Source organism: Aquarana catesbeiana, linkage group LG02 (genome assembly GCF_042186555.1).
Source record: "Aquarana catesbeiana isolate 2022-GZ linkage group LG02, ASM4218655v1, whole genome shotgun sequence".
In the NCBI taxonomy this organism is placed as follows: Eukaryota; Metazoa; Chordata; class Amphibia; order Anura; family Ranidae; genus Aquarana; species Aquarana catesbeiana.
The window spans coordinates 272,985,053-273,002,675 of NC_133325.1; the positions used below are offsets into that span (position 1 = coordinate 272,985,053).

Genomic DNA, 17,623 nt, shown 5'->3' on the forward strand with positions numbered 1-17,623 from the left:
TATAGAGGATAGGACTTCCAGATTGACTCTTTTCTTGGAATATCTAAATTGCAATAATAAAAATCTTGCTTTCACGGGTAAGGCTAATGGGAAGGAGATTCACTTTCTAGATGTTTGCCTGACAGGTGCTAATTTGAAGGTTCATTCTACTCTATATAGGAAACCACTGTTGGTAACTCCCTTTTACTTGCACAGTCGGACAACCAAGGCATACCATCAAGGGTATACCCGTAGGACAGTTCCTATGGGTGAGGAGAATCTGTAGTGATGATCTACAGTTCCAACGAAAGGCAGCTTCCCTGTATAAATGGTTTTTAGACAGGGGTTACCCTAAGTGGATGGTTAATAGGGCATTGGCTATTGCTAGAAGCAAAGATAGGAAGGATCTACTTAAAAAAAAGGATACAGGATAGTCATCTACATCAATATAAATTGACCCTGTGCACTCCAGTTCAGGGAGATACGGGATATTATTAATAGATACCTCCCTATTTTATATTCAGATGAGACCTGTGCAAACATTCTATGGGGAGGCATTAATATAGTATCACCGAGGGCTCCTACTATAGGTCACTCTCTGTCCCCAAGCTTCTTTAATAGGAACACAATGAAATCAGTAAAATGGTTACACTTTAAGGGAAACTTTAGATGTGGAACAACAGAGTGCATGTGCTGCGGTCACATTATGGGTGGTAACAAGTTTCGTTCAACGGTGGCACAAAAAAAGTATGATATTTGTACCTTCCATAATTGCAATACCAGCTATGTAGTGTATCTGCTTACTTGTGACAACAGACGCCTTTGTGATCGCTTTCACGAACACGTCTATAGTGTGGATAAAAATCAATGAACGAATGTGGCAAAACATTTTAATTTGTGCCATAATGGCTATACATCGACCATGCGTGTGCAGGTGATTGACAATATGGCTCAAAAAAGAGGGGGTGATGTTTTTCAATTACTTTACTGGAGAGAGGTGTTCTGGATTTTTCACCTCCAGACTCGCATCCCACGTGGGTTTAATTTCGAGTGGGATGTGAGTCACTTTTATGAGTAAATGGTTATACGCGTTCTCTCCGGCAGTGATCGATACATTTAGCCATCTCCTGTATACATGCAGAGGATGATGAATGGTATACTATATGTATATTATATATATATTTCGTGTGTATTCGTTCATTCTCTGCATATGTGTGTGTGTATATATATATATATATATATATATGTATATTCGTCTTTTGTGTATGACTAGGTACCTTATATGACTATACGTTGTGAAGATGTGTGGCTGGACGAATGGCAATTAGTTTTTTATTAGGTCTCTTTATTTGGAGATGTGGAGTAGTACTTCGTCTGTCCTATGCTCACCGCCCACCAACTTTTTGGTTGTTATGATGTGATAGTCCTCTGTCGGTTTTTACTGAACATTTGCGCACTATATATATCCTCGTCCCACATCTTGTCCTTGTGTCTCTTTCTCTTTGTGCTGTTTGTCTTCTATCTCCCTGCTCTGTGAAGTCGTCAAGTTTTAGTTGATTATTACTTATTTACTATTATAAATAAGGATCAGTGATTTTATTGTGGGGAGATATAATTTAGTTATGTACATACGACAAGGGAGATAGGTACACACATTAGTATAGAGTTACATAGTTAGGTTGAAAAAAGACATAAGTCCATCTAGTTCAACCATAAATAAATAACTAAATGGATAAATAAAATTAAAAATATCATACAATCCCATATACCCAATCCTATACCCACAGTTGATCCAGAGAAAGGCGAACCCCCCCCCCCCCCCCCCCCCCAGAAAAGCAGTATTCAATTTGCTACAGCAGGGGAAAAATTTCCTTCCTGATCCCAGAGAGGCAATCGGATTTTCCCTGGATCAACTTTACCTATAAATGTTAGTACCCAGTTATATTATGTACATTTAGGAAAGAATCCAGGACTTTCTTAAAGCAATATACTGAGCTGGCCAGAACCACCTCTGGAGGGAGTCTATTCCACATTATCGCAGCTCTTACTGTGAAGAAACCTTTCCGTATTTGGAGATGAAATCTCTTTTCCTCTAGACGTAAAGAGTGCCCCCTTGTCCTCAGTGTTGACCGTAAAGTGAATCACTCAACACTAAGTTCGCTATATGGACCCCTTATATATTTACACATGGTGATTATATCCCTCAGTTCCTCTAATCTTTCCTCATAGCTGAGCTCCTCCATGCCTCTTATCAGTTTGGTTGCCCTTCTCTGCACTTTCTCCAGTTCCCCGATATCCTTTTTGAGAACTGGTGCCCAAAACTGAACTGCATGCTATGAATCTATCTAATCAAGAGCCGGGACCCCATGGAGGGAGGGACAGCACATCCCCACCAAGGAGATGAAGGGGTTCAGGTAAGTAAAATGGGGGGCTGGGGGCCGGTGACTGCCAGTTGTTTTTTCACCTTAATGCATAGGATGCATTAAGGTGAAAAAACACGAGGGTTTACAACCCCTTTAATTCACAGGAGCAGCTAGTACATGCATATGAGTAGGACTGACACTTTCTTGACCAAGCCTCAGCAACCTCCTTTTGCAGGCAGGGACCGCAGGCCCCTATAGTGTAGCAGGGAAAATAGCAAAAGTCCTAGCTGTCCTATCTGTGGCTACTGATCCCAGTTAGCCCTCTTCAGGCCCTGCCAGCTCTCTTGGCTGCAGCTGCCTCTCTCCACTGTCCCTTCCACCACAGTCCACACTTCTGGTTCTGCACCCATATAGACTGCAAGCTCTCAGTCCTCCTCAACGTGCCTCACTCAGCAGCACTCCTGGCTGCGACCAGTTGTCCTCCCTGGAATATCTTAACAGTGCTCTCTTCCACCGTCCTCTCCTTGCTCTCTCTTGTGCCTCCGGCCCAGAACCTCTTCGTGCGTTCCTGAAAGGTGATCCTGGCTGCACCTGAGCCCACGCCCAAGGTCACCCCCCCTAGACTGGGGGAGCTCCCTCAAAGGCCCCCGACAGCCTCCACACCCCCCCCCAGCTCTTTCCTCCCGACAACTCCTCCCCAGCTGGGCTCACCTTGGGTATTTAAGGAGGCCTTCACCCTGCCAATCCAGGTTTGGGGATGGTCAGAGCTCTCTAAAACACCCCAGGCAGCTCCACATCTCCTCTCCTCCTCTCTTTCCAGAACTTTCTACCCAGCTCTGAAAAGAAGAGGGAGGTTAGTGATGCTGCCTATGAGTCACCAGCTGCTACCCTGAGCCACTTCCAGCCCAGATCAAAACAAAATAAACATGCCTGACTACCAGCCAGGGCTGCCTAAATTTACCTGTCCTAACAAAACTTCTACCTCTAGCACCTACCTACCTAGAGGGTGCTACAAATATTTTTATTGTAATAAAAAAAAAGCAAGCACACCATATGCCACTGCGAAAATTTTACTGGAAAACCATGTCAAATGTTTATACATTCCGGAGGCATGAATGTCCCATACTACTTGCCTCTATGATAAAAGGGACCTTCATGTCACCAGCCTGTTGGTACATTGGACATGGCTTTCCAGTAAATTTTATCAACAGGATATGGGGCCTCTTCCCATTGGATGTCCTCGGCGCCACTGTGAATCCTTTACATTATTGGCAATAAGGAAACCGTATAGCCTGGATAGTTGTTAAGAAATTATTATAGGATTTTGTTTAAAGGGTTAGTTATCTCCAAGGCATTTAGATTTTGCTAGATACTAGATAGTTAAATCACCTTACATTTTATTGCTTCTCTTGGAATGCTCACCTTCTATGATAGTTATATTGGATCCCACTCTCCTTGTTGAATTTTTAATCTATTGCTTGAAATTATGCAGCACAGGTCTTGAAAATGTGTTTGTAGGCATTCTGTGTGCTAGAAGTAACAAAAAGCAACGTAAAGTGTGTACTATCCCAACATTTCATATTCCTGATATATGGTATCTCACAGAAGTGAGTACACCCCTCACATTTTTGTATATATTTTATTATATCTTTTCATGTGACAACACTGAAGAAATGACACTTTGCTACAATGTAAAGTAGTGAGTGTACAGCTTGTATAACAGTGTAAATTTGCTGTCCCCTCAAAACAACTCAACACGCAGTCATTAATGTCTAAACCGCGGGGCCCAATTAGCCATTTCCCCTCCCCGGTGTCATGTGATCAGGAGTTACAAGGCCTCAGAAGTGAATCGGGAGCAGGTGTTATCGCTCTCACTCTCTCAAACTGCTCACTGAAAGTTCAACATGGCGCCTCATGGCAAAGAATTCTCTGAGGATCTGAAAAAAAGAATTGTTGCTCTATATAAAGATGGCCTAGGCTGTAAGAAGATTGCCAAGTCCCTGAAACTGAACTGCAGCACGGTGGTCAAGACCATACAGTGGTTTAACAGGATGGGTTTCACTCAGAACAGGCCTTGCCATGGTCAACCAAAGAAGTTTAGTGCACATGCTCAGTGTCATATCCCGAAGTTGTCTTTGGGAAATAGACATATGAGTGCTGCCAGCATTACTTCAGAGGTTGAAGGGGTCAGCCTGCAGTGCTCAGACCATAGGCCGCACACTGCATCAAATTGGTCTGCATGGCTGTCGTACTAGAAGGAAGCCTCTTCTAAAGATGATGCACAAGAAAGCCTACAAACAGTTTGCTGAAGACAAGCAGACTAAGGACAAGGATTACTGGAACCATGTCCTGTGGTCTAATGAGACCAAGATAAACCTTTTTGGTTCAGATGGTGTCAAGCGTGTGTGGCGGCAACCAGGTGAGGCGTACAAAGACAAGTGTGTCTTGCCTACAGTGAAGCATGGTGGTGGGAGTGTCATGGTCTGGGAATGCATGAGTGCTGCCGGCACTGGGGAGCTACTGTTCATTGAGGGAACCATGGATGCCAATATGTACTGTGACATACTGAAGCAGAGCATGATCCCCTCCCTTCAGAGACTGGGCCGCAGGGCAGTATTCCAACATAATAACGACCCCAAACACACCTCCAAGACGACCACTGCCTTGCTAAAGAAGCTGAGGGTAAAAGTGATGAACTGGCCAAGCATGTCTCCAGACCTAAACCATATTGAGCCTCTGTGGAGCATCCTCAAACGGAAGGTGGAGGAGCGCAAGGTCTCTAACATCCACCAGCTCCCTGTTGTCATCATGGAGGAGCGGTGAGGACTCCAGTGTTAACCTGTGAAGCTCTGGTGAACTCCTTGCACAAGAGGGTTAAGGCAGTGCTGGAAAATAATGGTGGCCACACAAAATATTGACACTTTGGGCCCAATTTGGACATTTCCACTTAGGGGTGTACTCACTTTTGTTGCCAGCGGTTTAGACATTAATGACTGTGTGTTGAGTTATTTTGAGGGGACAGTAAATTTACACTGTTATACAAGCTGTACACTCATTACTTTACATTGTAGCAAAGTGTCATTTCTTCAGTGTCGTCACATGAAAAGATATAATAAAATATTTACAAAAATGTGAGGGGTGTACTCACTTTTGTGAGATACTGTATGTCTGTGTTACCATGTACTTGTATTCAAAATCATCCTGTTCTCTTTGCATTGCTTCCTTTGTGTAAAATACCTGGTGATCCTGTCAGTCCCCCAGCTTGTCCTTTTTTTTTTTGTTTAAATGCATTGGAGTTGAGGTAAAATGAAAGCATATCTGAACACCAAAACAATCAAAAACAGTAATGTAATAAAATGCAGTTTACTGGTCCTCAGATGTAGTGGCTTCATTCTTTTTTTCAGGCTTTTCTCCCTTTATTTTCACTTGGTAATCCTGTGAATAGCACTTATTGTCCCTTTGTGTCTACACTCATTCTCTACTGTGTATATGGATGGAGCTGTGCTTGTCAAACAGTCTGGACTTCAAACATGTCTGTCTTTTTCATCCCCGTGATGACATAATAAAATAATGGGACTAGTAGTTTACACGAGAAAGCTAAGTAGTTTGACTTTTTTCAGCTCACATGAAGTGACAAGGACACTGAATTTCTTGCAAAATTAACAGTTATTTTCTGTAGTTACTTAAAATGCTCTCTGACTGAAAAATTAAGCCAAAACATCTAAAGAATGGTAAGCTGCAATATATACATTTTTTGTTTTACTGTTTAGATTCAGTTTTGAAGGGTGCAATGGACCTTAAATTACAAACCTTCATTAGCTGCTTATATGGTACTAGATAATGGGGAACAAAGTAACTCTAACCTTAACCTTTCATACAAATGGACAGAAAATATGAGAAAAAATATTTAAGAAAATATTCTATATTTTTAAACCTCTAAATAAAAAAATAAAAAAAAAGTATTATTATTTTATTTTTATTATTGGGATACTGTCTTCTATAAGACTACTAATACTTTCCAGATGTGCATCACTAGGTGCTACATTGGCAGCTGACATTGTATATCAACACAGTAATTGATAACCATATCAGTGATTACATTTTTTTAATAAGCAGTCCACCTGCTAATATGTAAGGCTACTTTTGACGAAATGTCAGTGAAGCCAAACTTGGTAATTTCACTGTGAAATCACATACCCAAGTCAGGATTTCTACCCCCAGCAGTGTCCATAGTCCCATTAGATCTGTGTGCAGATAGCAACTTTCTGAAAGCCTTTGTTTATATACACATAGCATCCCCTCTCCGTTACCACGTGGAATTGGAGGAAATTTAGGGGTCAGTATGTGCTGCTTGGAAAACATAGTCTGCAAGAGAATATGTGTGCTGACTGCTTTAGTAAGAACACAAGTTTGCTTTAAGAGATTGCTACAAGTTAACATTATAGATAGCGAAGTGTGCAATCTGATTTGCTTTTGTTACATAGTTGACATAGCTCTCCATGCTGGTCAATAACTGGACTCACATTCTGTTGCATAGACATCCAAACATTATGACACAATAAAGGAAAAAAGATTCAGCAGGCTGCAGAAAAAACGTGTGGTCTATTTAGAGAAGTACATCACCTAGAGGGTAGTGCTGAGCCATTGTAGGATCAGACATAATGCAACATATTCATTCTTACTTTCTCGCTCTTTCAAAAAATGTAACAATATTGTATAGCATTTTTTGTGTTTTTTTTATGTCTTCTACATTTTTTTGTAATAACTGCTGACATTGTACTTGTTTGCAGATAAAATCTCAAGTTAAAGCGGAACTTCATCCAAAAGTGGAAGTTTCACTCCCCCCCCCCCCCCCTCCTTTACCACTTTTGGACATTTTTTTTTTTGGGAGGGGGAGGGGGGGAGCAGATACTTGGTTTTGACAAGTTCACCTCCTCCATAACTCATTGCCCGCAGCCTTCAGGAACATGTCACAGGTTCCAGAAGGCTGCAGGACCATTTGCAAAGCACAGTGCAGCTCGCTCATGTGCAGTGGGAAGCCGGTTCTAAAGCCACAAGGAGTCACAGGTGGCTTACCTTGGTAAACATGCCGGGGACGTGAAGACTGGCAAAGACCCAGCCTAGGTGAGGTCAGCGCTGGATCCCTGGACAGGTAAGTGTCCTTTTATTAAAAGTCAGCAGCTATGGTATTTATAGCTGCTGACTTTTATTTTTTTTATTTTTTTTTTGAGGCGGGGGCTGAAGATCCTTTTTAAAGTGATTGTAAACCATTGAAATGAAGAATGAACAAACCTTATCCCTCTTTACTGTATCCTAGCCTCAATCCAAAGCACCTAGTGCGATTTCTGTCTATCCTCCTTCTGCCATCTGCATATGTCACTGCAGACACCACTGAATCCCGGGGGGTGCCCCCCGCTCCAGCACACAGAAAGGGATCGGCAGCCTCAGCTGTGCATGTTCCCTATGAGATTGTGTTGAGGGGGTGTGTCCATTCCCTCCAATAAAATCTCAGCTTACACTTTGCTCCCTGCTTTATGCTGTGCAGTATGTGATGTCAGATCCCAGTCCCCTGCCTTCAAGAAGCTGAGAAATGCTGTGTGAACTGTGTGCTTTAGGAGGCTGTAGAGAAGAGAAGGCTTAAGATAAACAGGTATAACTTATTCAGGTGGATTTGTTTCATTTCTGTGTATCACCTGATACTGGTCACTTCAGTGGGTATATGTAAGGGTTTACAACTACTGTATTAATTTAGCCTGTCCCAATCTATGCAATGCTTTATGTCAAAAAGCCCATACTGCCATCTTCTAAAAATTTAATAAAGAAGAAGCCTCATATGTAGTGTGGTAGGACAAACTAAAATTTACTTTGTAGACTAAATGTAACTAATCATAAATCTGATGGGAATAATTTATGAATATTACATTTGCAGTAACTAAATCCTTCTTTCATACCAATACCAAACAAATTGTTGAGACAGCAGTCAATGTAAGTACCATAATGCCTTAATGCATACACCACACCTTGTATCTTCACTTTATATGTCCCATTGTAGAGAGTAGTTAAAGTAAATGGTAAACTCAATCATTAATGTTAATGTAATGTACATCTACTGGTGATCCTGATCATTTCTGTTATGGAGTGCCAATGCTCTGCCCTTGTCTCCCAAATGTTGTAATCCTATCACATAGACCACCACTGGGAACTACAAGGGGCCATGCCATGGCACATTGCACAGGTATGTTTATTACTGTCACCATGAAGAAGTCTGCCTTGCCTTTGCAAGACTGCATGCATGTTGACAGCAAGCATGCAGTCTTGCAAAAGTAGAGGCAGTAGGATCCCAAAAATGATGAAAGAGGTGAAAGCAGAATTTAAATTTAAAAAAAAGTACACCTTCCTATAGCAAACTAAATGTCATCAAGTTGGAGTTTTAATCTAGTCCCTACCTTGGAACTCCAGCTGTTGTGGAACTACACGTCCCATGATGCATTGCAAGCCTCTGGCAGTCACAGGCATGACTCCCAAGGGCAGAATTGTGATGGGATTTCTAGTTTCATCACAGCTGCAGTGCCAAGGTTTCCTACTCCTGGTCTAACCCCTAGGGTTTAGAATAAAATTAATCAAAATAAAAGATACTTTGCGGAGCTTATAGTTGAATCAGATAACTGAATACATATTTTGTCATAAAAGTTATTATGTTATGTTTTTTCTTACAGTTACGCAAATCAGTTTTTAGTATCAGAGCAAGAAATCTCCTTGAAAAAGAAACTGCAGTAAATAAAATACTCAGGTAAAAATGGATTAATGATAACAAAGGAACACTGGCTTGGGACGTTTCATGTTTCTGTGAATGGATTAATTGTCATTTCTCTTGGACACATGTTTTTACTTTAATACCTGCAATGCCTGTTTCTCCTGCTGGTGTCATTCTGTCATAGATCTTATCTGGCAGTGTTTGCAGTGGTCATCAGCAGGGGTCTCCCAACTGTAATCTGGCCCTTGCAATGTTCATCAGCTGCAACAGTGTACTTGGGGAGCTTTTTAACCCCACCTCTTCATTAGCAAAAGGCCTCAGTATTTTGTAAGCATCACTAAGTAGGGTTTCCTAACTGACCTCAATCTCCACCCGTGCATTTTTTTCCAGCTTTCCCTATCCTTTTCCCTAGAGCGGTTTTCAATACACTGATGCTATGGCTGCTCTTTGCCCCCTCATTTTTAGTGATGGGGCTGGATTAATTTAATGCCCCTCTAACGGCTCTTCAAATCCCGCTGGCCATAGTTTAAAGGCCATATAGGCCTTGTGGTTACCAATAGTTCAACCCACCAAATTCTCACTGTAATATTAATGGCAATTAAAAAAATATCCAACCTACATGATTCACCTCAAACCCATGGTAGCACAGAACCCAAACCTCATCCCAAGTTCTAAATCTTCCCAAAACATAAAAAAATAAAAATAAAGGTTTTACCTTTAGATAAAGAGAAAAGGGGAAAGCAGCATCTGTGCTTTAATGTCCTCTTTCCAGCAGCACATCCTTGCCAATCCTTCACTCCCCTACAGCTCCAATCATGGAGCGGAGAGAAAAAAAAAATTTCTAGGAATTGAGGAGTGTGTGACAATGCTGTTGCTCAGTGACGAGCTCAGCAACGTCAAAAAGGGGTCTCATCCTTGTGAAATCTTCACCTAAAGAGTTTCAGAATTTACACTGGTCTTCTATAATATTGCATTTCTGTGCAAAGGGGACATTTAGATTAGTTATTTTTTACTGAATAAGATGAGAAAGCAAGATGTAAAAGTAGAATATGCAGATGAAGATAGATATGTACATCTAACAATGTGCAGATAAAAGAGTCATTGCCAAAAAGGCAATGTAAGGTAACTATAGAATGGTTTGGAGACAAGGAGATGGGGTATGTTATTATAGTCCACTTATATTCAAGATATGGCTCCTAAACATCAGTGATCTTAGTAGGCAATATAATCGTGTGTGGTTATGAAATGATGACCTCCTGCCAGGTTTAAAAGTGATGTAGCAAGAGCCTCAGGGTAATTGAGAGGAAGTGTGATAGAATCTTGTCAGAGGGAGGCCATGGATGTGTTTTGGTGTCAGATGAGCTTTCAGTGATATGTTCAGGTTAATTAGCATTTTTAGTAGTTTCCATCAATGCATAATGTGTGATTATAGGTGTTATGTTTTATAGTTCAACTAAAGTATAAGTGGTATAAAAACAGCTAGTCATTGGACTTCATAATATTCAAGTGAAAAATACCTTTTAAATAGTACCAGTTATATTTAGTTTTGCACCACAATCTCTATATTACACCAATTATAGGCAAATCAAGATGCGTATTTAGATAAGCCAGAGGGTATTAAAATCCCCTAAGGGAATACTTATGGGTGCTTTCATATTACCAATTTGGTGAAGGTACTGCTGAATTTATATGCAACTTACATAGTGATTTTAAAATGTTTTGTACAAGCTGACCTCACCTTGCAAATAACTGTGTCTTTGATCAGTTTTACTATGACAACGAGTGACAAAATAGACCTATATTGCGGTTTAAAGATGATTTATATTTTCGGTGTTTAACCCAGCAGGGAAGTTCTGTTTGTGAACAAGGGACCCCCCTCTGGCTGTGACTAGAGAAACTAAAGACAGGAGCATGATAGATTGCCAACAGAAATATATGAATGAGAAGCTGAGGGTCAAACACCACAATGGATTGTTGACCAAAGCAAAAACTGAAAGTTGAAATCAGGCAACACTAAACTAAAGCACGGGCACAGGAAGACAAAGGACAGTCCTAGTACCCAACCTTGTATCAAAGAAAGGATTCACAGTTAGCTTTCCTCCCTGTACCAGCTGGCATGCCCTGGAGCTCAATAGGGGCTATATATACAGGGTCCAGGAGGTGTGTATGCCAATATTTTAGTAAAGTTCTGTGCTTATTAATATGTTATTTTTTAGCCTTATGAATACAAGCATGCTTGGTGGTTTTGTTTGCCAGGGGAAAAAATGTGGTAAGGAAACTCTACTACTTTTTGGCTTGCCCTTCTAACTAATTTTGCTGTGATTTTAAAACACACCACATTTATAAAGAGCTGTTTGGCAGATGTGTTCAACTTTTTTTTACAAATACATACTTTTCCTCCCACATACATCCCCTTTGTTCAAGGGGTTATACAGTCAGAGGTTTGGGGACAGGGTAACACGTGAAGTAGGCTAATAGGGCGTACACACGGTCGGACTTTGTTCGGACATTCCGACAACAAAATCCTAGGATTTTTTCTGACGGATGTTGGCTCAAACTTGTCTTGAATACACACGGTCACACAAAGTTGTTGGAAAATCCGATCGTTCTGAACGCGGTGACGTAAAACACGTACGTCGGGACTATAAACGGGGCAGTGGCCAATAGCTTTCATCTCTTTATTTATTCTGAGCATGCGTGGCACTTTGTCCGTTGGATTTGTGTACACACGATCGGAATTTTCGACAACGGATTTTGTTGTCGGAAAATTTTATCTCCTGCTCTCCAACTTTGTGTGTCGGAAAATCCGATGGAAAATGTCCGATGGAGCCCACACACGGTCGGAATTTCCGACAACACGCTCCGATCGGACATTTTCCATCGGAAAATCCGACCGTGTGTACGGGGCATTACACTGGACACGCTAAGCAGGGTAACTATGTTAAGACAAAACTCTAAGTAAAGTTATGTTTACTGTTCTACCTGCCTTCTTATTCGTACACTTTATTTTATAAAGATAAAGGACATGCTACTACTTTTGAGCTTGCCCTCCTAATTGGGCACGGGTAATAATGCTGATTCATGAGCAAGGTGTAAGCAGAGACAAGTCATAGGAAATAAATGTTTGGTAGTGTGTGAAAATGACAAGACTAGCTGACCAGAATTCCTTCAACTAGTAATGAAATAAGAACATACAGTGGGGACGCAAAGTATTCAGACCCCTTTAAATTTTTCACTCTGTGTTATATTGCAGCCATTTGCTAAAATCATTTAAGTTCATTTTTTTCCTCATTAATGTGCACACAGCACCCCATATTGACAGAAAAACACAGAATTGTTGACTTTTTTGCAGATTTATTAAAAAAGAAAAACTGAAATATCACATGGTCCTAAGTATTCAGACCCTTTGCCGTGACACTCATATATTTAACTCAGGTGCTGTCCATTTATTCTGATCATCTTTGAGATGGTTCTACACCTTCATTTGAGTCCAGTTGTGTTTGATTACACTGATTTGACTTGATTAGGAAAGCCAAACACCTGTCTATATAAGACCTTACAGCTCACAGTGCATGTCAGAGCAAATGAGAATCATGAGGTCAAAGGAACTGCCTGCAGAGCTCAGAGACAGAATTGTGGCAAGGCACAGAAATGGCCAAGGTTACAAAAAAATTTCTGCTGCACTTAAGGTTCCTAAGAGCACAGTGGCCTCCATAATCCTTAAATGGAAGACGTTTGGGACGACCAGAACCCTTCCTAGAGCTGGCCGTCCGGCCAAACTGAGCTATCGGGGGAGAAGAGCCTTGGTGAGAGAGGTAAAGAAGAACCCAAAGATCACTGTGGCTGAGCTCCAGAGACACATTCGGGAGATGGGAGAAAGTTGTAGAAAGTCAACCATCACTGCAGCCCTCCACCAGTCGGGGCTTTATGGCAGAGTGACCCGACGGAAGCCTCTCCTCAGTGCAAGACACATGAAAGCCAGCATGGAGTTTGCTAAAAAAAAACACCTGAAGGACTCCAAGATGGTGTGAAATAAGATTCTTTGGTCTGATGAGACCAAGATAGAACTTTTTGGCCTTAATTCTAAGCGGTATGTGTGGAGAAAACCAGACACTGCTCATCACCTGTCCAATAGAGTCCCAACAGTGAAGCATGGTGGTGGCAGCATCATGCTGTGGGGGTGTTTTGCAGCTGCAGGGACAGGACGACTGGTTGCAATTGAGGGAAAGATGAATGCGGCCAAGTACAGGGATATCCTGGATGAAAACCTTCTCCAGAGTCCTCAGGACCTCAGACTGGGCCGACGGTTTACCTTCCAACAAGACAATGACCCTAAGCACACAGCTAAAATAATGAAGGAGTGGCTTCACAACAACTCTGTGACTGTTCTTGAATGGCCCAGCCAGAGCCCCGACTTAAACCCAATTGAGCATCTCTGGAGAGACCTAAAAATGTCTGTCCACCAACGTTTACCATCCAACCTGGCAGAACTGGAGAGGATCTGCAAGGAGCAGAGAATCCCCAAATCCAGGTGTGAAAAACTTGTTACATCTTTCCCAAAAAGACTCATGGCTGTATTAGATCAAAAGGGTGCTTCTACTAAATACTGAACAAAGGGTCTGAATACTTAGGACCATGTGATATTTCAGTTTTTCTTTTTTAATAAATCTGCAAAAATGTCAACAATTCTGTGTTGTTCTGTCAATATGGGGTGCTGTGTGTACATTAACGAGGAAAAAATTGAACTTAAATGATTTTAGCAAATGGCTGCAATATAACAAAGAGTGAAAAATTTAAGGGGGTCTGAATACTTTCCATCCCCACTGTATGTAGCTGATACTGTATATTTAACAGTTTCCCTAGAGTTCGTCTATCTAAATGCAATAACGAAAATGTATACATTTTACTAGTCCTTAGATGAAGTGGCTGTTTTCGTTTCCTATTTTCAGGTTTTTTTTTCCTTTATTTTCACTTAGTGATTCTGCCAGCAAAACACTTCTTGTCCTAGGGTGACAGCACTTACTCAATGTACACTATGAAGAAGCAGGAATTCATGAGACAGAAAGTGTGTTAGGACATTAATCGTTTTTTATCATATATAGGTGTACATGTTATGGTCATATAAATGGTTCATGACCACACTCACTTATTCACAGCAGCGCAGCCTTTCTTTGTAAAGTGTGTTAGGACTACAGAACACCTCCCCCTCTTCTCATCTCTATAACATAGGGCAGGGATACGCAATTAGCGGACCTCCAGCTGTTGCAAAACTACACGTCCCATCATGCCTCTGCCTCTGGGTGTCATGCTTGTGGCTGTCAGAGTCTTGCTATGCCTCATGGGACTTGTAGTTCTGCAACAGCTGGAGGTCCGCTAATTGCATATCCCCGACATAGGGGTTCTTTAGTACAGAAAATTAAATGAGAACAATGTTAATAAATTACAGTCAGCAAAGGGAGAGAACATGGGAAGTTATCAGCTAAGCTTAATAGGTATCTGACAATACCAAATGGTATATTTTTGCACCTACGGAGAAGATATAACAAAACCCTTTCAACAGTATGTAGCGCTGGTAGATTTATGATCTACCATCTGATAGGTAAATTTAGTGAATTGCTCGTTATAGGAAGTTAGATTTGCCTCTGTTCTAGCTTGGCTGACATTGCGTGTGGTTCCACATTGTGCCGGTGGGTGTCGTTGTCGCCATCGGCGGGTGTTGAAAAAGCAACGTGTTAAAGCGGATGAGTGCTCCTCTGTCCTGGAGACAACTCGGTGGAGATGGTCCTCCGAGTTGCATTCTGGGAGAGGGTATTTATGGGACAGACGCCATGTTTAGAGGTTCGTTTTTCAGCCACCTGCTGGCCCTCCTGGCCGACAGGTATGTGTTAGAGTACCACCTTGTGGTCCTCCGTTCCGGAGGCCCGTGTCGCTGCGGGCACAGAAGCCTGTCTGGGGCCTACCACAGCAGCCGAGGAATGGTCCTGAGCTGTCTATCCAGAGTGAAGAAGCTGGACAACCCAGAAGAGTGCTGGTCTGGAGAGGGGCCTGGTGACTCGGCTGGAGGACGTATCCTAAAGTAGTCTTATTGCATGGTACTGCCGGGTTGGCTTAGAGGTCCAAGTACTGTGTCTGACATTCATTGTGAATCAATACATCCTGTGGCAGAGGATCGTACGGGTTTATTTCAAGCAAGTCTGTGGCAGATACTTTTGTTCGTGCTACGTACTGGCTGCTAGGCAAGTGAGAGAGGCCTATCCAGGCGAGCAAAGATCGTGTCCCAAAAAGGGGATTGCATTCAATGACAGTATTCAACTTTAAAGGATGTTCTAAAGAAACCTAAAGAAAGGTATTTGAGCTTCCCTGCAGTTTTCCTTCTGCCTCTTTCCTGCTACTTCCTTCATTACTTGGTTCAATAAAGCATTGAAAGCGTACTAAAGTGTTGGTGCTTATATCGTCCAGAGGTAAACGCAACGGAACCCTAGACCCGGTGCCGGTGAAACAGAGGTATCGAGAGTGAAGGTAACAGCCCGCTTAAACCAGCAGCTCCACCGAGAGTTAGTGCTACATATACTTTAAGCATTAGGGCAGGAGAGAGCAGGACAGCAGAATCAAGAAACAAATCAGAAGGCAGAAGCCTAAAAGCACAAAGGCAAAACTTAAGTTGGCCATGGATTGAAGATTTGACCAGTTCAGCATGGGTCAGCTGAATTTCGATCTCTGTTTGGCCATTCCCACTTAACAGAACTCAATGTAACAATCAAATTCTGTCAAACAGTCTTGTTGAAAATAGTTTTTCAATCAGGGACTTTAGCCACTGATCAGTGCATTCTGACACCGAAGGGTTCCCGCTGTCTGAGTACAATGTCTCAGTGAGGAGGATTCCTCTACCCACCTCCAATTTGTGGATGGTGAAATCGGTTCCCTTTTTTCATTCAGCCTACTGGCCATCTATGGTCATCTTAAGTCCAAACAGATTTAGAGACTTAACACACTAGATCGGTGTCAGGGGAGCAGAGTCACAAAAGATAAATCCAAACAAAAAAGAGAGGTACAGAAGACCCATCCAAACTACAATACTCAATGACTATATGCACACACTCTAGGATTGCAGATAAACACTCCACAATGAAACTACAGTCACTTTATGAAGCTGGACTGTAAGGACAAACCACAGTTAACAGGTTGTGGGGAAAAAGAGCACCATAATGCCAAAAGAGAGTTCACAGAGAGACGCAGGATCCAGTAAGACATTCAATGTGTGTTCCATGCTTCTGATGATTGCACATCATGCTTGATGAGTGCCAGAAACAAGGAAGAAACACATTCTATTTTGTTCCCCAGATTAAATAAAGGGGGCCTAAGGACCTATCATAGCCTGTTTTGGTACATCTATATGTGAAAAATGTATAATATAAACATTGTATTTGTGTAATCATCATTTGTACAAGCATGTGCTGTTTTTGATAGTTATATAATGTTGTAAAGGAGGACAAGTGTATTTATAGTACCTATAGCTTACCAACTGAACACCCCATTTTCCAAAATGTATTGTAGGATTACAGTTCAGAATTTCAGAGGTATAAAAAATATTATGAAAAATGTTGCTAAATTTCTCTGCTTTAAATGAAATGCCTATACACAGTTCAGTGAACTATATTGCCTAGCCTAAATAAAACAAGAATGAAAAAAGTGCTGTCTTATTTTGGTGATGCATAGCCTAAAGCTTTTTGACAAATGTATGTGTTTCCATTTATAGACTAGCAGACAGCAGAGTCCGAGCCTCTTTTCATGTTGCACAGTCTAATTTATTTCCCTTTTGCAAATCATTTCTTTCAGAGCATGCACAAGGCAGCGCATGCTGAGTGGTTCCTTTGAAGGGCAGCCTGCCAAGGAGAGATCAATCCTTAGTGTGCAACATCATATACGACAAGAAAGAAGGTAACTTTAGCTAGAAAGTATTACATTTTCATTCCCTTCCATCTGTCACAATATTGTTTGCTCTGCTATAATGTTCCACAATAAGAATAACAACTTTTTTCCTCTAAACATGCTGTTGCAAGATGTATTATTAGAAATATAATTTCATTCAAATGCAGCACCACTATCAATTTAAATATCAAAGCAAATAATGTGTTCTTTGTTCAAGTAGAGTATATATTTAATTTTAAGAGGACACAAGTCTTTACACCCCAAACTGCCTGGACTGACATACTTTTCAAAAGCTCATTTAGCTAAGCATTTTTTATTCCTTTTCAAGCACTATCTGCACCTATAGCTCAAAGAAATTGTCAAACTTTGTTTTCTCTTTTTCTCTTTTTTTCTATTGCAATTGTGTTGCTTGTCACAGATCACTAAGACATGGCTCAAACAGTCAAAGAATCAGCAGGGGGAAATCTCTGGAAACCTTAACTCAAGATGTAAGTTTAATCAGTCATCGACCCTTACAAGTTGTAATGGAGGCTGATTTATTAATGAAGGTGAGTATCTTCACAAAATATTGTGTAAATATTCACTTCAATTATCCAAT

The 17,623-nt window shown here is 41.3% G+C and overlaps 1 protein-coding gene across 3 annotated transcripts in view; it reads left to right on the top strand.

Moving 5' to 3' along the window:
• NALCN (sodium leak channel, non-selective) overlaps positions 1-17,623 on the top strand; it is a 948,399-nt gene that overhangs the window by 742,992 nt on the left and 187,784 nt on the right. For all 3 annotated transcript variants that reach the window (XM_073614438.1, XM_073614437.1, XM_073614436.1), the window contains 3 exons: positions 9,059-9,132; positions 16,933-17,034; positions 17,444-17,513. In XM_073614438.1, the coding sequence (XP_073470539.1) occupies positions 9,059-9,132; positions 16,933-17,034; positions 17,444-17,513 (246 nt within the window). The remainder of the gene's footprint in view (positions 1-9,058; positions 9,133-16,932; positions 17,035-17,443; positions 17,514-17,623) is intronic.